At 43.5% G+C, this 24,283-nt stretch overlaps 1 protein-coding gene across 4 annotated transcripts in view; it reads left to right on the forward strand.

The window, feature by feature from the left end:
* CNOT6L (CCR4-NOT transcription complex subunit 6 like) overlaps positions 1 to 24,283 on the forward strand; it is a 73,605-nt gene that overhangs the window by 35,042 nt on the left and 14,280 nt on the right. For 2 of the 4 annotated variants that reach the window (XM_074993764.1, XM_074993763.1), the window contains exons 2-7: positions 6,389 to 6,510; positions 7,054 to 7,240; positions 8,345 to 8,430; positions 10,013 to 10,102; positions 11,612 to 11,680; positions 17,316 to 17,473. In XM_074993764.1, coding sequence (XP_074849865.1) covers positions 6,399 to 6,510; positions 7,054 to 7,240; positions 8,345 to 8,430; positions 10,013 to 10,102; positions 11,612 to 11,680; positions 17,316 to 17,473 — 702 coding nt within the window. In that variant the 5' untranslated portion in view covers positions 6,389 to 6,398. Of the gene's footprint in view, positions 1 to 6,194; positions 6,306 to 6,388; positions 6,511 to 7,053; positions 7,241 to 8,344; positions 8,431 to 10,012; positions 10,103 to 11,611; positions 11,681 to 17,315; positions 17,474 to 24,283 lie in introns of those variants that run through there. The other 2 variants (XM_074993762.1, XM_074993766.1) reach the window with 2 other exon arrangements.

The raw sequence follows: 24,283 nt of genomic DNA on the forward strand, positions 1-24,283 counted from the left end.
AAGTTGCAGAGAAAATTGTGGATATTTTTTTAGAAACATGAGACTGTGGTAGGCCAATCTAGACTATTTTATGGCTTTTGTCGAATAAACTTACGGGATTTGTATCACTGCCTCCAGTTTCTCCCTGTCAAAATTTCAGTGGGGTTATAGTACTGCTACCACATTTATCCTGAAGATCCCTTGTTATCTACACCAGCATCACTTACAAAGCTGTAGGATAAGTTTTTTAGTGAAAAACAAAAGATCGTTCTTTTTTTGGTTGACTTTCTGAAAGTCCATGTTTGAGTTCTCAGGCTACTTACAGTTCCTAAATTAAACCTTTGCAGATTCCAATCCACCAGTGTTGTCTAATGGCTCACCACTGCTTTGTTTGGCTGCATTTTCCACATCTTCAGTTTAAGCTGCATCTTTGAACTCTTTACTTTAGCTAGTAGTCTCATCTGACAGCAGATCCAATAGGTGCAGTTTCCTGTCAAGAGGGAATGCAGAAGCAGGAGACAGATGCACTAATTGCAATGTTGCTAGCTGAGAGTGGTGTTGGGCTAGCCTTTGTATACCCCTGAGCAAGAGCTGTTTGAGAATAACTGCAGCTATATATGTACCTCCTGGGCTGAGCAGGGTTAACCTGTTGTCTTAATTTCAATTTCAATATGTGTTAAACAGTTTGTCTTTAGATGATGATGGAGAACTGTTAGAATTCTTTGTATGTGCCTCTCCCAATAGCCAAGCATATACTTTATACATATAATTCTGTGGATGCAAAGATATTGTTTGGTTGTATGGACACAGTGGGCTTCTTATTAAAAAGAGATCTTCAGAGTAGGGATATGAAACCCTCTTTAGTTAATGTGAAGTTTAACATGTTAACTGATTAAATGGGGAAGGAAGTTAGCCGGGAGTGTGGGGGGCGGAGGGGTGTTGAAGCACCCTCACTAGAGTGGCTTAGCCCACAGAAAGCCCTGTGGGGCTGGTGCGGCCCCCTGTCCTCAGTGGGTGGGGACTAGTCCAGTCCCCACCTATTAACTGTAGCCAGTAAGCTTCATCCATTTAGGGTGAGGCTGACAGGTTAACTGGTGGACAGTTAGCATACTTATTTGAGAGGTTCAATAGTCTTTCTGTGCATTTGAGGATTTTTCTATACATTGATATACAGTGTTCAGTCTGTGAAATAATGGTCCTAAATATTGTTAGCACATTTTATGTTCTCTTTCTTTACTGTAATGTGACTGCTTTGGTAGCTTGCAGCTTTCCTAGGACTGCCTCGGAAATGTGTACTGTAAGCATTATTTCTATTGTGGTTACATATGCAAAAAATGAAAACAAACAGATAATGTTGGAAAGTGACCTGTGTAAAATGCTGTTGCCTCCAGGCCACTTGGAAATTTTAAGAGGTGGGTTTGCAGGTGATATTTATAGCAAGTAGCCAGGTTGTTGGATCTGTCTGTTTTGAATAACATACAGAAATAATAATGCAGAAATGAAAGAGTGTTCAATTTTAGGTTTCATTTTAAGCATTCATAAACTCAGGAATTAATTACACTGGTGTTTGACTCTAAAGTTGCTTTCAGTTAGTGCTGTGGATGGCAACTTAAGGTCTTTATAGTAAGTTAACAAGTTTCAGAGCTTGAATTTTAGGGCCCAATTCAGTGAATAGAATAATCATGGAAGAATCATAGAAGAGTAGGACTGGAAGGGACCTCGAGAGGCCATCAAGTGCAGCCCCCTGCCCTCATGGCAGGACCAAGCACTTTCTAGACCATCCCTGAAAGCCATCTATCTAACCCCTTCTTAAATATCTCCAGTGATGGAGATTCTACCACCTCCCTTGGCAATTTGTTCCAGTGTTTGATCACCCTGACAGTTAGGAACTTTTTCCTAATGTCCAACCTGAACCTCCCCTGCTGCAATTTAAGTCCATTGCCTCTTGCTCTATCCTCAGAGGCAAGGAAGAACAAGTTCCCTCCCTCAGCTGTATGGCACCCTTTTAGATACCTGAAAACTGCTATCATGTCCCCCCTCAATCTTCTCTTTTCCAAACAAAACAAGCCCAATTCTTTCAGCCTTTCCTCATAGGTCATGTTCTCTAGACCTTTGATCGTTTTCGTTGCTCTCCTCTGGACCCTCTCCAATTTCTCCACATCCTTCCTGAACTGCGGTGCCCAGAACTGGACACAATACTCCAGCTGAGGCCTAACCAGCGCAGAATAGAGCGGGAGAATGACTTCTCGTGTCTTGTTCACAACACACCTGTTAATGCATCCTAGAATCATGTTTGCCTTTTTTGCAACAGCATCACACTGTTGACTCATATTTAGCTTGTGGTCCACTATAACCCCTAGATCCCTTTCTGCTGTACTCATTCCTAGGCAGTCCTTTCCCATTCTGTATGTGTGACACTGATTGTTCCTTCCCAAGTGGAGCACTTTGCATTTGTCCTTATTAAACTTCATCCTGTTTACCTCACCCCATTTCTCCAGTTTATCCAGATCCTTTTGAATTATGACCCTATCCTCCAAAGCAGCTGCAACCCCTCCCAGCTTGGTATCATCTGCAAACTTAATAAGTGTACTTTCTATGTCAATATCTAAATCGTTAATGAAGATATTGAACAGAACCGGTCCTAAAACAGACCCCTGCGGAACCCCACTAGTTATACTTTTCCAGCCGGATTGAAAACCATTAATAACTGCTCTCTGGGTACGGTTATCCAGCCAGTTGTTCACCCACCTTATAGTAGCCCCATCTAAGTTGTATTTGTGTAGTTTATTGATAAGCATATTATGTGAGACCGTGTCAAATGCTTTACTGAAGTCTAGGTATACCACATCCACCACTTCTCCCTTATCCACAAGGCTCGTTATCCTATCAAAGAAAGCTATTAGATTGGTTTGACATGATCTGTTTTTAACAAAACCATGCTGGCTGTTCCCCATCACCTTACCACCTTCCAAATGCTTGCAGATGATTTCTTTAGTGACCTGCTCCATTATCTTTCCTGGCACAGAAGTTAAGCTGACTGGCCTGTAGTTTCCCGGGTTATTCTTGTTCCCCTTTTTATAAATGGGTGCTATATTTGCCCTTTTCCAGTCTTCTGGAATCTCTCCCGTCTCCCACGATTTTCCAAAAATGATTGCTAAAGGGTCAGATACCTCTTCTATCAGCTCCTTGAGGATTCTAGGATGTATTTCATCAGGCCCTGGTGATTTGCAGACCTCTAATTTTTCTAAGTAAATTTTAATTTGTTCTTTTCTTATTTCAACTTCTAAACCTACCCCCTTTTCACTAGCATTCTCTATGTCAGGCATTCCTTCACATTTCTCAGTGAAGACTGAAACAAAGAAATCATTAAACATCTCTGCCATTTCCAAATTCCCTGTTATTGTGTCTCCCTCCTCACTGACCAATGGCCCTACCCTCTTGTTGGTCTTCCTCTTGTTACCATTGTATTTGTAAAAAGCCTTCTTGTTTCCCTTTGTGCTTGTAGCTAGTTTGAGCTCATTTTGTACCTTAGCCTTTCTAATCTTGCTCCTGCATGCTCGTGTTGTTTGCCTATATTCGTCCTTTGTAATTTGTCCTCGTTTCCATTTCTTATATGATTCCTTTTTTATTTTGAGATCATGCAAGATCTCCTGGTTAAGCCAAGGCAGTCTTTTGCCATGTTTTCTCTCTTTCCTACGCAGCGGGATAGCTTGCTTTTGGGCCCTTAATAATGTCCCTTTGAAAAGCTGCCAACTCTCCTCAGCCCTTTTTCCCCTCAGTTTAGCTTCCCATGGGACCTTACCTACCAGCTGTCTGAGTTTACCAAAATCTGCCTTCCTGAAATCCATTATCTCTATTGTACTGTTTTCCCTTCTACCCTTCCTTAGAATTGTGAACTGTATGATTTCATGATCACTTTCACCCAAGCATCCTTTCACTTTCAAATTCTCAATAATTTCCTCCCTATTTTATTAAAATTAAATCTAGAACAGCTTCCCCCCGGTAGCTTTTTCAACCTTTTGGAATAAAAAGTTGTCTGCAATGCAATCCAAGAATTTATTGGACAGTCTGTCCCCTGCTGTATTAGTTTCCCAGCATATACCTGGATAGTTGAAGTCCCCCATCACCACCAAATTCTGGGCCCTGGATGATTTTGTTGGCTGTTTTAAAGAAAGCCTCATCCACCTCTTCCACCTGGCTAGGGGGCCTGTAGTAGACTCCTAGTAGGACCTCATCCTTGTTTTTTACTCCTCTGAGTCTAACCCAGAGACTTTCAACCCGTCCATCTCCTCCGTCCATCTCCACCTCTGTCCAAGTGTGTACATTTTTAATATACAAGGCAACGCCTCCTCCCTACTTTCCCTGTCTGTCCTTCCTAAGCAGGCTGTACCCTTCAATACCAACATTCCAATCATGAGTATTATCCCACCAAGTTTCTGTGATGCCAACAATATCATAGTTGTATTCATTTATTAGTACTTCCAATTCTTCTTGTTTATTTCCCATACTTCTTGCATTTGTATATAGGCATCTCAGACATTGATTTGATCTTGCTTCCGAGTTTTGCCCTGGCCTTCTTTTTACTCTCCCAGTGTAGCCCATACTCCCTCCCATTTCAAGTTCATCTCCCAGGTATCCATGCTCTCCACTTACCTGCAGGCTTTGCTCCCCTGCCCAGTCGAACCTAGTTTAAAGCCTTCCTCACTAGGTTAGCCAGCCTGTGTCCGAATATGGTCTTCCCCCCCCGCCCCCCTTGAAAGGTGAACGCCATCTCTGCCTAGCAGTCCTTCCCGGAAAAGGATCCCATGGTCAAAGAAACCAAAGCCTTCCTGGCAACAACATCTACGCAATGAAGCATTCACCTCCAGGATACACCTGTCTCTGCCTGGGCCCCTACCTCTGACAGGCAGGATTGAAGAGAATACCACCTGCGCCCCAGACTTCCTGACCCGTGCCCCCGGAGCCCTGAAGTCACTCTTGACCTGCTCAGCATCACACCTCGCAGTATCGTTAGTGCCCACATGGATGAGAAGCATGGGGTAGTAGTCAGAGGGCCGGATAATCCTCGACAATTAACTGAAGTGTTTTGTAGCAGCTGCTCCATTTACTGGCATAGAAACTTTCACAGTGCAAGACAAGGTGTGGAACAGCACCTATTTCGAAATAGGTGGTGTTAAGACAAGGAATAGAGCCTATTTTGAACTAAGCCATAGTTTATCCAGTGGCTCTATTTTGCAATAGGTTCTATGTGTGTAGACACTGTTTTTTTTAAAATAGGTAAGTGCTGTTTTGAAATGCATTTTGTGTGTAGCTGTGTTATTTCTAAAAAAACTGAATATTTCAGAATATCTCTTCCAGAATAGCTTATTTTGAAATCAGGCTGCGGTGTAGACATATCCTCAAAGATTATCACAAGGAGGAGGAAGAAAAATTATTCTCCTTTATTTCTGAGGGTAGGACAAAAAGCAGTGAGTTTAAACGACAGCAAGGGAGGTTTAGGTTGGAAAAACTTCCTAACTGTGGTGGTGGTTAAGCATTGGAATAAGTTGCCAAGGGAGGTTGTGGAATCTCCATGACTGGAAATACTTAAGAGTGGTTTAGATAACCATTTATCAGGGATAATCTAGACGGTGCTTGGCTCTGATCTGAGTGCAGGGACTGGACTCGATGACCTCTTGAGGTCCGTTCCAGTTCTGGTATTCTACGATTCTATAAGTAGTTAGTTTCTAAGGCACTGTTCAACGTACATGTAAGCTCAGTTTTAAAAGTTGATAAAGTCTGTGAGATAATCAGAAAGTCTAATTGGCTTTAAACCAATAATTAAATAATACTGCTAATGGAAATTTACCTTTTTTTTTAAACATTTCACTGATGGTAGATTACGTAAGAGACCCTTGATTTAAACTCTGCAAAACAATGCAGAAAAAGCTTAACCACATTTGTTTTGCTTACTATAAATGCTTAATGCACCTATGCAGCCTGGATGTTGAATTGTTGTGAATTCTATCCACTTGTGTGAAGACTTTTTCCTTTATTTGTATTTTTGTTTGTAAGAGAGAAAAGGTGTGTATTGGCCGCTTTATTGTGATAAGTCCAATAGCAGTGCGGTGGTGAGATTTAGTAGATTAGGGTGATGAGGTGGATATTCTGGAACACTCTTAAAATTCTCCCTGTCAGTCAGTAAAAAATAAAGTAATTATTCTGATGTTAGAAACCAAACTTCCATGGAAGACACTCCCATTCACAGCATTGGCCCTGACTTTATGCACTGTGAGAAGTTCTGTTGGAAGTACCAGGACTTTTGCAGAAAGAAGCAAGTTCCTGGGGTATAATCTGTCAGATGGCTTGGTTTCAAAGTTAAAGTATGTTCGTTCAGCTGTGTACTGTAATAATCCTGGCAATCTTTTAGACTCACAGGGATGCCAAAGGAAAAATATGATCCTCCAGATCCTCGCAGAATTTATACCATCATGTCAGCAGAGGAGGTAGCCAATGGGAAGAAGTCTCACTGGGCAGAATTAGAAATCTCGGGTGAGTATTTATTTATTTTTTTCCCTTCAAATCTTGGCATGGCTATCTTGCTGATTAGGAATAGAGCTCTGCTGTATATTAATAATGATTTGAATTTTTCTCTTACAAAGGTGCATTGTTTTAGGGAAGGGAGAGAACCATAATTAAAGAAAAATACCTGACTTTTAAGGATCACTCGAGAGAATTTCCATTTTGGCCCCTAAACACTGCCAAGTTTGGAGTTCGAATAATTTGGTTAAAAGCTCATTTGCTTCTGATTTACTTTTTTTTTTCTTTCCATTTCTCCTTCCTACTTAAAACTAGTGTTGGTCATTTATTGATGAAATGTTACAGATCCAGGACTTCTTCCTGGGGTATGTTTCAGCACTTACATAGGGTAAGAAATCAAAATTCTACTGTTAACAGCAATGAGATTTTCCTATCTGATTATTCTATGCAGTTCATTAAAAGTGTATCTTCATTTCCTATGATTTGTGCCTATTATCTAGAATTAAGAATAAAAAAGCTGTTTGAAGACTTAGTTCTTCACATTTTCTCTTTTAGGTAGAGTGCGGTGCTTAAGTACGTCACTTTGGTCACTGACTCACTTGACTGCTCTACACCTCAACGATAATAATCTTATTCGCATTCCACCTGATATTGCCAAGCTCCATAATCTGGTTTACCTGGATCTATCATCCAACAAACTCAGAAGTTTACCAGCAGAACTAGGAAACATGGTATCTCTCAGGTGAGAAGTGCATGGATAATGTCCCAAGAGTCTGTCAACAGTGGAGATGAGAACAAGTGAACTTTCTGAAATTTCTCAATAGACTTTTTTGAAAAACTCTTAAACATTCAAGGCAAATTTATTTTTATGATGAAGGGATTCACTTTAGCATGAAACCTCCAAATCACCAATTATTCTAGTGGTTTTTTTTAAATTACCCCATATAACTGGCTGATGTTTTATGTGGGTATTTAACTAATTACATTGTCCTACTATCTGTTGCTACAATATTCAGTGCTGGCTTTCAGCCAGCTTAGGGGTGGAAAAAAAAGACAACACTTTCAAATATCCATTGAACTTACAAGTAGCACCCCTTCCCTTCCAAGTAAAACGCTTTCTACATTGTTAAAAAGATTTTTTTATTATACCATTTATGTGACCCTGAAAGATCAGGACAAAAATTAATGTAATTTCATATTTCCTCAACTTGAAATCTTGTACGTGTATGGTGTACCCTCGGTCCTGATGTATTGTGATTTTTGTACAGTTCTTTATCTTTGAATTTAGATGTGAATGACTATACTCTTATTTATAGAAAGTATAACAATTTTAGAGCCAAAGTAGTCATACAGGCTACATCTACATGGGCAGCCTCTGTCGACCGAGGTCACTGTTGACAGAGAAAGCTCAGCAGTACCTCTGTCAACAGATCACATCTGCACATAAAAGCAGCTTGAAAGAGCAAGCCACTGTGTCTGCAGAGAGCAGCCACATTGCCCCGCCCTCTGTTGACAGAACGGCTGAGTGGAAACTCTCCAAAGAGGGCTGCCCCGGGGAACCAGAAACCCTCTCTGTTGACAGAACTGTCTACACGGGCACTCTGTCAACAAAACACGGTCAACAGAGGCATTATACGTGATCGGGGAGAGGTATAACACTGCTGGCTGAACAGCTGGGTTTTGTTGACAAACTCTCGACAAAGTGCTTTAACCACGTAGTCGCTCAGCGAGTTTTGTCCACAAAAGCCCAGCTTTGTCGACAGAGGCTTCCTGTGTAGAAATAGCCACAGTGTCACGATGGTCCTTCAAAAATGATGCTAATAAATTACTTTTTCATCTGTTGCAGGGAATTGCTTTTAAATAATAATCTGTTACGGGTTTTGCCTTATGAACTTGGACGTCTCTTCCAGCTACAAACCCTAGGTTTGAAAGGTAAACACTCATAATTCTCCAGACTGATATTTTTGGTCTCGGTAGCTTTCTGTGCTATTTTAAAACTCCTTTCCAAAGCAAGCCGTAGTCTAAATTTGTGGTATACATGGCTGCTTGTGCTGTTTGCTCCGCATACCTTGTTTCCTGCAATCCTAGAACAAAATTATGCCAGTCATATGATTACATTATTATTTTATAAAAAATATGCTCCTGCATGTGTTTCACTAGAAAAATATTGCCGGTGCTCCGTACAAAAGTAATTCTGCATTCCTAAAACATATGTAATTGACCGTCACTATATTGGAGGCTGAAAGGGTAAAAAGAAACTTTAGAGCGATTATACATGCCTTTTGGAAGGGGAGAGTAGAATGAGATTTCTGGGCAGTGGAGGTTTTAATAAAAGAGCGAAAAATAGCAGACTACTTTTTAAATAAAAATGTGTGTACTTCACTGAAAAAGAGAGTATTTATTACATTTGTGTTTGTATTTTGGGAAGACTTATGTTTTTAAGGAAAATAATTCCCAAAACTTTCAGAATTTGGCGAAATGCCCTGCAGATTTCCAGTAACCCTCTTCATAATTGATTTTTGGTGGTTTTTGTTTTTTTAAAAACTTTCTGTTTAAAATTTGTCCAGTGTCCTGAGTTTGTTCATTTGGAAAATTAAACAAAATATGCATAGCCATATTTGAGATAAGCAAGGATCCACTGTCTCCTGTAGAACAGTAACAAAACTTGGAAGTAAAATACTCTACACTGAGCAAAAGAGAGTGCTCTGGGTTGAAGCTAAAATCAGTTTTGACTTTGTTGGCATTACTATTTAAACTCTGCATTTTGTGTGCCCTCAATACACAGTTTCAAAATCCTTGAGTTGACGTGCTCTTGGAAAGAGATGCATCCTGCATGGATGCTCAGTTAGGAAGTGCATTGTGAGCCTGTTGGTCCTGAAACCCCTCTGTTTTACTTAGAAATTGTTGGAAAGTATAATTGCTGGCTCTTGCATTCAAGTTCAGATTTTCCAGGCTTTTGGGCTTTGTAATATGAAATACAAAGTTCCCTGGGAAAGTTTGGGGTTGGTATCGAGCATTTGTCTCAGAGAGAGAACACTTGTACCAGAGCTGTGCATACCCACCATGTGTGTCATGGTGCCATCTCAGAGCATACATGTCATAGTGGCACTGCACATTTTGCTACAAGAAGCTTATCAGCACCCTCCAATTGTCCATTTTCTTCTTCCCACACTACTTAAAATGTTGGGGTTTTAAATTTATTTTTAATGCAACACGTACACGCATCATTTCCAAATATAAAACTGAATGTTTTGGGCGAGGTTGAAATAAAAGTAAACCACTTACTGCTTAGTTGAAATGTTATGACTGTGTACTATCATCTGTGCTAGTTATCGCTGTGTTATCCATCATATAATAATCTGGAATTATAGAAAATGGAAATAGAAAAGACCTAGTGGATCATCTTGTCTGTCCCCTCCCAAGGGCGCTATTGGCTTTCAGGAAAGTTCAATTGCAGTGCACATTTTGATTCAGGAAGTTCTTTATTGCATTTTTTGTTCTGAATTTCTTTCAGGCAATCCTTTATCACAGGATATTCTCAGCCTGTACCAGGACCCAGATGGAACGCGAAAGCTACTGAACTACATGCTTGACAATCTAGCAGGTAACTCAGCCAAAAGTTTCGTTGATAGGCATAACTAACTGCCAAACACTGTCACTTGTATTTGATAGTGCTGAGTTGAGGCTCTGGGTTTCTGAATCACTTCCACCTGCTTTTATGTTACTATCAAGCCCTGGCATTGATGTGGTAGTATTGTAATAGCTATGACTTGTGGTAGAGCCTTCAAGGTAAATGGCTCAGGGTTAGGATTCAGAATATGGTGCCCTTCACCACTAGGTCACTGGTTTGAGTCCAGAACTGATCAGTGGTGACAAAGTGGGTGTGTACATCCAGGAGAACATGTTGCAGAAGCACTGCTGTCTCCTACTCAATTAAAAATAGGCATCATTGATGTGACTCTCAGTGGGGTCCAGAATTAATTTGACAGGGAGCCAAATTATCCTTTCACCCACAGAGGCTGAGGTACATTGGCTGGGTGACATGGGAGAGCTTGCTCAGCCTCTGTCCTTGCTTTATATTTCATTAGCAAACAGAGGGCTTCAGTTTCAAATGCTCCTATTTTGGTACTTTTCACTCATATTAAATCCAGTTTGATGTCAACTGGTAAACTTCAGTCCAGAAGTAGATCTCACACATTTGTTTTAAATCCTGGCCTTATGGGTTTATGACTGATCCTTTCTAATTCACTGCTAAATATTTTAGTTTTATGTCCTGTTTCCCTGCTTCTTCCTCCTCCAATATATTTGGACCCAAAATTGAAATGGAGATTGGCTGTAGGATGTTTGTTTGAGGCGGGGTTCTTTTCGAGTATTTAAAGTATTTGAGAGTGATACTTTGTCATCCTGTCTACAAAAAAGACTTTTTTAAAGAACACAGTAATACAAACTTCACTATGATTTGTGGGGTACTTTTGGTAAACATGAATGAGTTTCCATGACTACTTTAGTGCAGTGTGTTAGAAACTACGTTTATATGCAGATGGAATAAGAGAAGTCATTCCGTCACACCTGGACTCTGCTATGCTTTTGTAAAATCAATATCTACAATTTACTCAACATTATTTTTAAAAAGGGCTTTTTTTCTTGGACAAAGACCTTTAGAGTTTTATTGCCACCTATGTACTGACTATGATGTAAACAAGGTCTGGGGAGGAGGGGTTTCAGGAACAATACCAGATGAGAAGATTTGATCAAGTGGCAGTGTTACAGTGGTGCAGAAGTGTTTCAGTGACTGCCTTTTGATATATGAAGAGTAAGAGAGGCTTCCCAGCTGCTGAAAAGCCACCAAGAAGCTAGATGATTGCTGAATTTGCTGTTTTATTACATTTACAAGTTTTTTATGCCTTTGTGTGTGATGTTTCATACCCCTCTTTCTTCTCGTGAGCATAAACAGGCTTTGGAATTTCATGTAACTGGGGCATATCTCTCCTCTGGGTTTGTATAGCACTGTGTTGGGCAATGCTTTTGAGCTCTCAATTTGATGGTAAGTTAAGATAGTGACTTGGATATTTATAAACACCAAATTCAATTAGCCATTCTCTTTTAATTTCAGTTCATCCAGAGCAGCTGCCTCCAAGGCCGTGGATTACTTTAAAAGAACGAGACCAAATTCTGCCCTCAGGTAGTTTTTGTGGTCTTTCTGCCTCCTTCCCCTCAATGGCTCACTGACAGTGGGGTGGGGAAAAACCCAAAATGTTTATACTTAACTGAAAGCATTAAGCATAAATGTTTAAAATATGGATCAGTCTAAAAATAGCAGCATGTTTTTTAACTTTCTACAATTTATTCTGTTGCAAAGATCTATTTTAGATCATTACTAACTGACTGCAACGATCGCTAAATCATGCAGAGAATTTGTTTTAAAAAATAGCCATTAACGTATACTGCTGTCTTGGTTTTTTCCCTGTGCACATAGTGACCCCCTCGTTGTTTTATGATACTGCTTTAGAAAAGTATCACAACCTAGCCTGTGCCTGTTGACTTGCTGCAAAAGCAGTTACCTTCCCAAGGGCAGAGTTCAGTGTCTCCTACATGTCATAGCCAGTGATGGCCCTGACAAGGCAGATGGATACACAGTTGAGTTTGATTTCAACTAAAGAAACTTTTATGGCCATCTCACAGAAATTAGTGAAAAACCATAAAATAACTGCACACAAATATCACAGGCAGTGCCTCTGGACTGCTACTAAATGTAGTTCCAGAAGCTCATGAATCTGTTTTCATTTTCCTTTCCTTCTCTCTGCTCCTCTGCATTCTTCAGCTGCAGTAGGAGAAACATTGGAATGTCTGGTACTGAAATTAGTTTGTTGCCCTCTGATGCTGCTAATACTGAACTGCAATCATCCACTTCAAGGGATTTTTTTAAAGAAACTGAACCACATTCCTTGGCCCAGTACAAGTTCATCTCTCTCTTTTTTTCCTCATAAAATTTCTGGGTTTAGAACAAGAATTCTTTTTTCTCTTCAAACCAAAATTCATTATTTCAGTGGTAACACGCTTAGAGTCTTCAGAGAATTATGTGGCTTCAGATGCACAGAGTGATTGTTTCCTCCAAAGACATTATTCATGGTATCATTCTGATATTTAGCCTTCTAATAGGAATGCTAACATCAGCTGCCTGCTCTATTTAACCTTTGCTTTTTCTTTAATTAATTACCTACCTCTTTAATGTAGCAAACCACAAATGATGCGTCTTCTGGGTGTTTTATTCACTCTTTATGACTTACAAAACCTTCGTAAGTTTCCATTGAAGTTTCCAGTTCCTAATCTGGCTGCAGAAAATTCCCTGGTAGTAAGTTAAGCATAAGAAAATGATTCTTCAGAACAGACTTTCATCTGTGCTTTTATTTTTCCTTGTGCTTGTCATTTTAATTCATTTTCATTTTTAATGAAGTTATTGCTTTAAATGAGCTGCCAGCTTTCATGAGGAAAAACTATTTTTGGTTAAAATTAAGACAAATTCAACAAATTAAAATGGTCTGAGAAGCAATTATCTAGTTAACTTTTAAGGCTTGAAATATTATTTTCCCAGAGCTCTGTGGCCAGTGTAATCAGAACTTGGGATAATGTCATATCCTCAAATTGAGATATCTATCCCACTCCTTCCTCCAAAAAAGATTTGTCTTATTGCTTAGGAGAGAGAAGTCTATTTTGGATTACTTTTAATCATTGTAAATGCTAAGATGAAACATTCAAATATTCTGAATAGCAGTTGAACTTGAGAGATCTGTGGTTCAGGTTGAATGAGTTAAGCATAGAATCAGAGAATCATAAAATACTAGGACTGGAACGGATCTTGAGAGGTCATTGAGTCCAGCCCCCTGCCCTCATGGTAGGACCAAGTACTGTCTAGACCATCCCTGACAGACATTTATCTAACCTGCTCTTCAATATCTCCAGAGATGGGGATTCCACAACCTCCCTAGGCAATTTATTCCAGTATTTGACCACCCTGACAGTTAGGAATTTTTTCCCAGTGTCCAACCTAAACCTCCCTTGCTGCAATTCAAGCCCATTGCTTCTTGCTCTAGTCTCAGAGGCCAAGAACAACAAGTTTTCTACCTCCTCCTTATGATACCCTTTTAGATACCTGAAAACCACCATCATGTCCCCCCTCAATCTTCTCTTTTCCAAACTAAACAAGCCCAATTCTTTCAGCCTTCCTTCATAGGTCATGTTCACTAGACCTTTGATCATTCTTGTTGCTCTTTTTTGGACCCTGTCCAGTTTCTCCACATCTTCCTTGAAATGCGTTGCCCAGAACTGGACACAGTGCTCCAACTGAGGCCTAACCAGCGCAGAAGAATGACTTCTGCCTTTCTCACAACACACCTGTTAATGCATCCCAGAATCATGTTTGTCTTGTTTGCAACAGCATCACATTGACACACAATTTAGCTTGTGGTCCACTATAACCTCTAGACCCCTTTCTGCCATATTCCTTCCTAGACAGTCACTTCCCGTTCTGTATGTGTGAAATTGATTGTTCCTTCCTAAGTGGAGCACTTTGCATTTGTCTTTACTAAACTTCATGCCGTTTGCCTCAGACCATTTCTCCAATTTATCCAGATCATTTTGAATTTTGACTCTATCCTCCAAAGCAGCTGCAACCCCTCCTAACTTGGTATCATCTGCAAGCTTAATAAGTACTTTCTATGCCAATATCTAAATTGTTGATGAAGATATTGAACAGAACCGGTCCCAAAACAGACCCCTGCGGAACCCCACTTTTTATACCTTTCTAGAAGGATTGAGAGCTGTTAATAACTACTCTCTGAGTATGGTTATCCAGGCAGTTTTGCACCCACCTTATAGTAGCCCCATCTAAGTTGTATTTGCCTGGTTTATTGATAAGAATATTACAGGAGACTGTATCAAATGTGTTACGAAAGTCTAGGTATACTATATCCATTGCTTCTCCCTTATCCACAAGGCTCGTTATCCTATCAGAGAAGCTATCAGATTGGTTTGACATGATTTGTTCTTTGCAAATCCATGCTGGCTGTTCCCTAGCACCTTATCACCTTCCAACTGTTTGCAGATGTTTTCCGTAATTATTTGCTCCATTGTCTTTCCTGGAACGGAAGTTAAACTGACTGGTCTGTAGTTTCCTGCATTGTTCTTATTCCCCTTTTTATAGAGAAGCATTATATTTGCCCTTTTCCAGTATTCTGGAATCTCTCCCGTCTCCCATGATTTTCCAAAGATGATAGCTAAGGGCTCAGATACCTCCTCTATCAGCTACTTGAGTATTCTAGGATGCATTGCATCAGGCCCTGGTGACTTGCAGGCATGTAACTTTTCTAAGTGATTTTTAACTTGTTCTTTTTTTATTTTATCTTCTACCTACCCCTTTCCCACTAGCATTCGCTATATTAGGCATTCCTTCTTCAGACTTCTCAGTGAAGACTGAAACAAAGAAGTCATTAAGCATTTCTGCCACTTCCTAGTTTCCTGTTACTGTTTCTCCCTCCTCACTGACCAATGGGCCTACCCTGTCCTTGGTCTTCCTCTTGCTTCTGTTGTATTTATAAAAAGTCGTCTTGTTTCCCTTTGAGCTAGTTTGGGCTCATTTTGCCTTTCTAATCTTGCCCGTGCGTTCCTGGGTTGTTTGCCTATATTCATCCTTTGTAATTTGTCCTGGTTTCCATTTTTTATGAGATTCATTTTTTTATTATGAGATCATGCAAGATCTCCTGGTTAAGCCAGGGTGGTCTTTTGCCATATTTTCTATCTATCCTACGCAGCAGAATCGCTTTCTTTTGGGCCCTTAATAATGTCCCTTTGAAAAACTGCCAACTCTCCTCTGTTGTTTTTCCCCTCAGTCTTGCTTCCCATGGGACCTTACCTACCAGCTCTCTGAATTTACCAATATCCACCTTCCTGAAATCCATTGTCTCTATTTTGCTGTTCTCCCTTCTACCCTTCATGAGAACTGTGAACTCTATGATTTCATGATCACTTTCACCCAAGCTGCCTTCCACTTTCAAATTCTCAGTTAGTTCCTTCCTATTTGTTAAAATCAAATGTCGAACAGCTTACTCCCTGTAGCTTTTTCAACCTTCAGAAATAAAAATTTGCCTCCAATGCAGTCCAAGAACTTATTGGATAGTCTGTGCCTGCTGTGTTAGTTTCACAACATATATCTGGATAGTTGAAGTCTCCTGTCACCAACAAATCCTGGGCCCGGGATGATTTTGTTAGTTGTTTTAAAAAAAGCCTGATCCACCTCTTCCACTTGGGTAGGTAGCCTGTAGTAGACTCCTAGCAGGACATCACCCTTGTTTTTTGCCCCTTTTAGCCTAACCCAGAGGCTCTCAACACATCCATTTTCTATGTCTATCTCCCCCTCAGTCCAAGTGTGTACGTTTTTAATATATAAGGCAACACTTCCTCCCTTTTTCCCCGTCTGTCCTTCCTGAGCAAGCTGTACCCTTCCGTACCAACATTCCAATCATGTGTATTATCCCACCAAGTTTCTGTGATGCCAACTATGTCATATTTTTTTTAATTTATTAGCACTTCCAGTTCTTCCTGCTTATTACCCATACTTCTTGCATTTGTATATAGGCATCTAAGATATCAATTTGATCTTGCCTCCCAGTTTTGCCCTGACCCTCCTTTTACTCTGCCATTATAGCCCATGCTCCCTCCCATTTCCGACCCATCTCCCAGGTCTCCATGTTCTCCACTTACCCGTGGGCTTTGCTCCCCTCTCCCCATCGAACCTAGTTTAAAGTCCTCCTCAGTAGATTAACCAATCCGTGTCCAAATAGGGTCTTCCCTCTCCTCAAAATGTAAATGCCATCTCTGCCTAATGGTCCTTCATTGAATAGCATCCCATAGTCAAGGAAGCCAAAGCCCTCCTGGCAACACCATTTTCGCAGCCAGGCATTCACCTCCAAGGTGCACCTGTCTCTACTGGGGCCCCTACCCCTGCTAGATACTTTTGGTATTTTCTCTACTGTTCTGTACATCAATATTAAGCATTAACTAGCTGCCACATTTACTTTTTTTAATCTATACCTTCTGACTTCAAAGACTTCACTCTTTTGTCTTTGGTATGGGTGTGGTTTTTCACTGGAAAAAGGAAAAGTTAATTCTCGGATTATCTGTTAGAAGTTGGAAGGGCCGTGAAGGTAGTAGCATACCAATCTGATTTAGAGAAGTACTATTTTAGAAAGCTGTAATACTTTTTAACTGAGTATCACTGAAAACTATCAAAATGTTATAGGAGTGGCCCGTCTTCCAGCAATTTGTTATATAACCATGCTGTTTAATTCTGTTCAGTTATATAGGCTATTTCAGCTTGAAACTGCCATTTCAAGGTATCTGAAACAACAGATACTGGATCATGGCTCATTTAGCAATCCTTTCTGTGAAACTCATTGCTTTTCCTAAACAAAAATTCTATAGAGGCCTATTGGCTTCTCTGGATTATTGATGAGTTGCAAAAGTGCAAAACAAACAGTTAAATAGGGACCTAACTGACATATCGGTTACACTTGCGACTCCAGTTGAGGTGTTTTTTTCCCAGTTTACCTACTGCTATCTCAAATTATGCCTATTGCTATCTCAAAGGATTTTATATCCCCCAAGTTAATAAAACTCATGGGGAAAAACCTAGTGCACATATTGAGATATTGATTTACTCTCCAGCAGAGGGGAAGTAACACACAATAATAGGGATCCTATGGGGAGAAAAAATACTGTTTTTATCTGTATTCATCAATAATCCCCTCTTTGTTTCCTCCTAGCTTCGTTCACAGTTATGTGTTACAATGTATTATGTGATAAATACGCTACCCGGCAGCTATATGGCTACTGCCCATCCTGGGCATTAAATTGGGAGTATAGAAAAAAGGGAATCATGGAAGAAATCGTGAACTGTGATGCAGATATCATTAGTCTTCAGGTAACAGTGGGGGAAAAAAAAAAACCCCTCACTTTTTTTGGCTTTCATCTGAAAACAGAATACCACTTTTTGAACCAATATTATTTTCAGAGTGTTTTATCTCAATTGGTAATGACAGGCCTCGAAGTGTCAATTATGGAACATGAGCAAAGATTTCAGTTGCACTGTTGTATTTTTAATGTGAGAGAAAATAGGCAGCAAAACTAGCTAAACTAATATGTAATTGTTAAAATTTCTACTTATCTATAAGCATCCTAAATATTTTACGACTTGGCTTATAAGAAGTCAATAGGCTTTATAGACTAATGGAAGAAATTGTATTTTAACCTAAAAAAGATATTTTTTCCAATCTCTTGCTGTGCCTCCTATCCAAAATAGCAATAGATTTAAATGAAAAAGCTGACACAAACTGAGTAGCAGTGGTGCTTGCTCTCCTAGAAAATATGTTGTAGAATCGGGAGAACCCTTCAGTAAAAGAGAGCTTGCCAGGCACTAGTGGTTGATTGCTGTATATCTCTAGCTCTCTAAATAAGTATCAAAATGACTGGTGTGGATTCCTGTTGATGTTCAGGATGACTTCTCAAAATACACCTGTCACTTTTTTTCTTCTTGAAACTTCCTTTTAATTTTGATTTCCAGGAATTCCAATCTATTTATCATATATAACTAGTCTAAAATGTAAAATAATATTCCACGGAAGCAATATAAATCTGTGGCTTTGGCAACAAATTATTTGGCCACAGATTTTTGTTTTGATTTATGAACATATAGGCTGTGGCCACACTTGGACAAAATTTCGAAATGGCCATGCTAATGGCCAAATCAAAGAATACTAATGAGGCACTGAAATGAATATTCTTCCTCGAGTGTCCCCGTGGGTGCTCCACGATAGGTGTTGGGCTTGCCCCGGCACTGCAGATTGGATCTTTCCAACAGTTTCTGCCGGACTGCACATGCGCCAGCGCGCGCCGTGCCCCTGCGCACTCCCGGCCACATGCACGATCTGGTCCCCGCCAGTTCCTTCTTAACCGCCATCGGCTGCAGACAGAATCTGCTCAGGTTGCGGCCAGAGTCAGTGTATTTAGAGTTTTTCAGAGTTTTAGAGTTTCTTTTCAGAGTTCTTAGTTAAATTGTTTGTTTCTTTATTGCAAAAAAAAAAAAATAATATATATATATATATATTAAGTAGAAAGTCTTAGTAACGAGACGGAGGATCGGAGGCAACCCGGGGACGTGAAGGCCAGTAGGCCGCCTGCTGCGGCAGGCTGGAGTCCGTGAGAGGGGAACAGGCACAAAGAAGGTGCTAAGTACCCTATTAACAGCTCAAAGACTCACCGCAATGTCCTCTTCAGGATTCAAGAAGTGTGAGTCGTGCCGCGAAGCTATGCCGGCCTCTGATGGGCACAGTCAATGTATTAGGTGCTGGGGGAATCGCACATCACCCAGAAATGCTCCTTCTGTGCAAAGCTCACGGCCAGAGCCAGAAAGGATAGAGAAATGCGGCTGAAAATGCTGCTGTTTGATAAGGCCCTCCAGCCAGACGTGCCGGAGAGGCCTCAACCGGAGGGACCCACAGGGCTCCATACAAGGAGGGCAGTGTCCCTCATCCCCTCAGTGCAGAAACGGAGGAAGCTCTCTCCAGCCCGATCCCTGCCGGCGGTCACAGCGAGCGGGACGGGCGTAGCACACAGCCCCCAGCCGCAGTCACAAGCAAGCGGCAGCGCACGTGGCAGAGGCTGAGCCTCTGATTACTAAGCAGCCGCCCACGCAGCGTTCAGAGCGGCGGCCAGGCAAGCGCCGGAACCAGCGGCACAGACCCCCGTGGCACCAATGGTGCAGGGCCAACAGGCACGTAGCCTGCAGGCACCGGAGGAGACCACCCGCGCGGCACCGCAGATGAGCGTGCCAAGCGCGACGCCAACAGTGGGGCCGAGATTCCTGGCACGGGAAGGGGCAGAGCCAGCCCCGCAGGGGAGGGCAAAGGCAGTAGCGAAAACCTGGCACCGCAGCCCTTCTCTGGAGAGGGCTGCAGGGCTGCTCTCAACAAGTCCTCCCCTTATGCTGCGTACACCAACCAGGAGACATGGGTCTCCCCCAGCATACCCAGAGCCTCCTTCTCCGTTCCTCCAACCAGTGTCACCATGGCTCGGGCCACCCTCGCCTTTTCTGGGATTTGACCCTCTGGAGTACTACCACAAACCAATTTCACCATTGTCTCAATCATCCAGACAATCTCGCTCCCCCAGACATCGGGGGTATGCACCTCGAGAGTGGTCCAGGTCTCCATCCCAGGAACCATGCCCGTGCTGCCACGGTCGTCCTTATCACGCTGGGCATAGACACCACAGGCATACACCCAGGGGCAGGTCTCCCTCAACCGCCCAGTACCCCCGCAGGCACTCACGGACGGGGACGGAAACACAGGTGTCTCAAGGGGAGCTGATTTTGGAACCCCGAGATTTTCCCTCGCAAGCCTCCAGTGAGAGGGTGTACCATGAGCAGCAGGACCCTGAGAGTTCAAGGGAGGTCTACCCTAGTGGTTCCTCCTTGTCCTCCCCCGACGAGGCTACGGCCCCCGGGGATGTTGCTCCCCCGGACGACCTCAAACAGTTTCAGGAGCTGTTTAAAAGGGTGGCTTTCACGCAAGGCATCCAAACAGCAGAGGTGCAGGAGAAGCACCACAAGCTCCTCAAAAACCTGAGGCCTCCAGCCTCATCCAAAATCGCTATCCCGCTCGACGAAGCAATCATGGAGTGTGCTACTACTATATGGCAGACCCTGGCTTCCGCTCCACCTATAAACAAGAGGGCGGATAAGAAATACTTTGTCCCGGCGAAGGGCATGGAGTTCCTGTTTTAGTCACCCACAACCAAATTCTCTGGCGGTAGAATCGTCTCAGCAGAGATCGAAGACTTCCCAGTACAAAGCGGGGGGAACAGATAGAGATGCCAAGAAGCTAGAGCTATTTGGCAGAAAGGTATACTCCTCCTCCACCCTGCTGCTGAGAGTGGCTAATTATGCAGCACATCTAGCGAACCACAATTTCGACAATTACTCCAGGCTTACTTCTCTCATGGATTTGCTTCCAGAAGATAAGAAGCCGGTGCGGAAGGCCATTGTGCAAGAGGGCTATGCAGCTTCAAGGACGGGAGTCCAGATCGCCCTGGACGTAGCGGACACGGCGGCACGCTCAACAGCTACGGCAGTGGTCATGCGCAGGGAATCCTGGCTCCAGACATCGGGTATCCCGAGGGATCTGCAGGCAAAAATTGTCGATCTCCCTTTCGACACGCAGAAGTTGTTTGCAGAGTCAACTGATTCGGTCCTTCATTCCAGTAAAGACTCGAGCCACACTCAGAACCCTGGGTATTTATACCCCTCCATACAGAAAGAAAAAGCATTACCCTCAACAAAGGCGATACCCGTACCAACCTCAGCGTGCTCAGTACCAACGGAGCTACGACCAAGGGTGGCATCAACAGCAACAACAGTATAGAACTCCTAGGCGACGTTCCCAACAAGGCCGTGCATCCTCGGGGCAGGCCCAAAGGCAACAAGTTTGACGGACAGGTCGAGGGCTGCACTATTACTACCGTCACGCAATGTCATCCACAATTAATGTTCCATCATCGCCTCCTACCGTTCCACTCACAATGGCAAAAGATCACCACAGACAAGTGGGTACTAGAGATCATAGCCACAGGTTACGTGATCCCCTTTCAGTCGCTCCCACCGCCAAGACCTCCGCCCAGGCCTCATCTCAGGGATGCCTCCCACGAGGCGAAACTCAAGCACAAGGTGGACCACCTGATGCTTATAGGGGCGGTGGAAAGAGTGCCGGAGCAACTCCAGGGGAAAGGGTTTTATTCACGATACTTCCTCACAGAGAAGAAAACAGGAGGCTGGAGGCCCATCTTAGATCTTCGAGGCCTCAACCGGTACTTGCGCAAACAACGCTTTCGGATGATCACAGTCACCTCTATACTCACGGCACTGGACGATGGAGATTGGTTTGCAGCCCTCGACTTAAAAGATGCGTATTTTCATATAACGATCCACCCGGCTCACAGACGTTTTCTCCGGTTTATGGTTAGGGTTTAGCAAAGAACATTTCCAATACAGGGTTCTGCCATTCGGCCTCTCCTCAGCCCCCAGAGTCTTTACCAAGACCCTGGCAGTGGAGTCAGCCTTCCTGCACAGACAGGGGTATTTATATTCCCATATCTGGACGACTGCCTACTGAAAGGGGCCTCGAAGGCAGAGGTACTACGCATGGTACGCGTAACAGCAAACACGTTTTCTTTGCTGGGCCTGGTCATCAACCTTGCGAAGTCAAAGATCGACCCCACACAGGACACAGAGTTCATAGGGACACGCATAAATTCTATCACAGCACGGGTTTATCTACCCGACGCTCGGTTTTGCGCCATTGGTTCCCTGGTACAAGTCATTACATACAGCCCCACGGTGCCGGTTTTAACGTGCTTGCAGCTGCTCGGCCACATGGCAGCGGCAACGTTCGTGGTACAGAACGCCAGATTGCATATGCGCAACCTACAACATTGGCTGGCGAGCGTTTACAACCATCATCCCATACCGTCCACAGGGTGGTGTCGCCCCCGACAGAGGTGCGCAGATCCCTGCAATGGTGGATAAACCCCAAGAACATGCTAACAGGGGTACCCTTTCACCAACCACAAATCTCTATTTTTCTCACCACCGACGCCTCCCACATGGGGTGGGGAGCACATATTGGCGAAAAGGTGACACAAGGACTGTGGTCCCCTACGGAACAGTCACTGCATATAAATATACTGGAGCTCAGAGTGGTGTTCAACGCCTGCAAACACTTTCAAGACCACATACGAGGCAAGGTAGTCGGGATCAATACAGACAATATCTCCACCATGTTTTATACAAATCGACAAGGCAGAGCTCGATCCTGTGCCTTATGTGCGGAAGCAGTCCGGCTGTGGAACTGGTGCATCGCCAACAATATAACATTGAAAGCCTCGTACTTACCAGGCGCTCACAACGTGAAGGCAGACCAGCTGAGCAGGCACTTCGCACTCACACACGAGTGGCAGATCCGCTCCGATCTGCTACGACTGATTTTTCATGCATGGGGGTTTCCCCAGATAGACCTGTTTGCCACTCAGCACAACAAGAAGTGCCCCCAATACTGCTCCAGGGCAGGACTGGGGCGGGGGTCCTTGGGGGACGCGTTCGCGATTTCGTGGAAGGGCCCACTGCTTTACATATTCCCCCCCCATGGTGCTCATCCACAAGGTCCTGCAGAAAGCCAGAAGGGAGAGAGCCCGCATGATCCTAGTGGACCCCACATGGGATCGACAGCAATGGTTCCCCTTGCTACTCCGCATGTCGGATCGTCCACCGCTTCCCCTTCTGGTAGCGCCGGACCTGCTCACGCAGGCCCAGGGGTTCATAGTGCATCCACACCCCGAGTCCTGTGCCTACAAGCATGCTTAATCCATGGCTCAACTCCCTAGAAAGTACATGTACGGAGGGAGTACAACAAGTCCTAGAAAGTAGCCGAAGGATCTCCACCAGGAAGATCTACAAACATAAATGGTCTCGATTCACTGCATGGTGTTCTACCAAGCAGTTAGCTCCCCTTGAAGTGCCCATACCTGTCATACTAGAATACTTACTGGACCTCAAGAGAGGCGGGCTCTCCCTCTCCTCGTTGAAGGTCCATCTCGCCGCTATATCGGCTTTTCGGCATGAAGAGGAAGGGCCCACAGTGTTTGCCCATCCTATTGTTACCAGGTTCCTGAAGGGGCTGGTAAACCTGTACCCCCCTCGGAAACCGCTTCCACCATCATGGAGCTTGGACCTGGTGCTCAGCGCACTAACGGGACCACCCTTTGAACCCTTAGCCACGGTTTCCCTCCGTCTCCTTACGATAAAGACAGCTTTCCTTCTTGCAATCACGTCAGCTCGCAGGGTGAGTGAGCTCGCAGCAGTTATGGCAACGCCACCCTGCACGGTATTCTCAAAGGAGGCGGTAACCTTACGGCTGCACCCAGCCTTTGTTCCGAAAGTTTCCTGAGAGTTCCATCTTAATGAACCTATAGTTTTACCCTCATTTTACCTGAAGCCTCATAGCTCCAGCAAGGAGGCACGCCTGCACCTCCTGGACGTGAGGAGGGCGTTGGCCTTCTACATAGACAGAACTAAGTCCTTCCGGAAAACGGACAGACTCTTAGTCTCTCTCGCTCCCAGGTCAAAAGGAGAGGGTCTCTCTTCACAGAGAATCTCGAAGCACATTGTGTCCTGCATAAAGATGTGCTACGAACTTCGAAAGACTCCTTTACTGGCCCTGCCTAAGGCTCATTCCACCTGGGCGGTGGCGGCATCAACAGCCTTTTTCAAGGGCATCGCGCTAAAAGACATCTGCAGAGCGGCAACCTGGTCATCCTATGACACCTTCGCCAAGCATTATGCCCTACATCAGGTATTCCAAGAGGATACCCGACTCTTGACAGCGGTCCTTTCGGGGGCAAGCTGCACATAACCCGATTACCCACCTCCTTTCTTGGGTTACTGCTGGGTAGTCACCTATCGTGGAGCACCCACGGGGACACTCGAGGAAGAAAGAGAAGTTACTCACCGTAGTGACGATGGTTCTTTGAGGTGTGTCCCCGTGGGCGCTCCACCACCCTCCCATCCTCCCCACTTCGGATCTGTGTTTGGTGTTTTTCAGGAGCATCCGAGGCGGTTGGTCAAGGAACTGGCGGGGACCGGATTGCGCACATGGCCGGGAGCGCGCAAGGGAGCGGCGCGCAC

The sequence above is a fragment of the Carettochelys insculpta genome, chromosome 4 (assembly GCF_033958435.1).
Source record: "Carettochelys insculpta isolate YL-2023 chromosome 4, ASM3395843v1, whole genome shotgun sequence".
Lineage (NCBI taxonomy): Eukaryota > Metazoa > Chordata > Testudines > Carettochelyidae > Carettochelys > Carettochelys insculpta.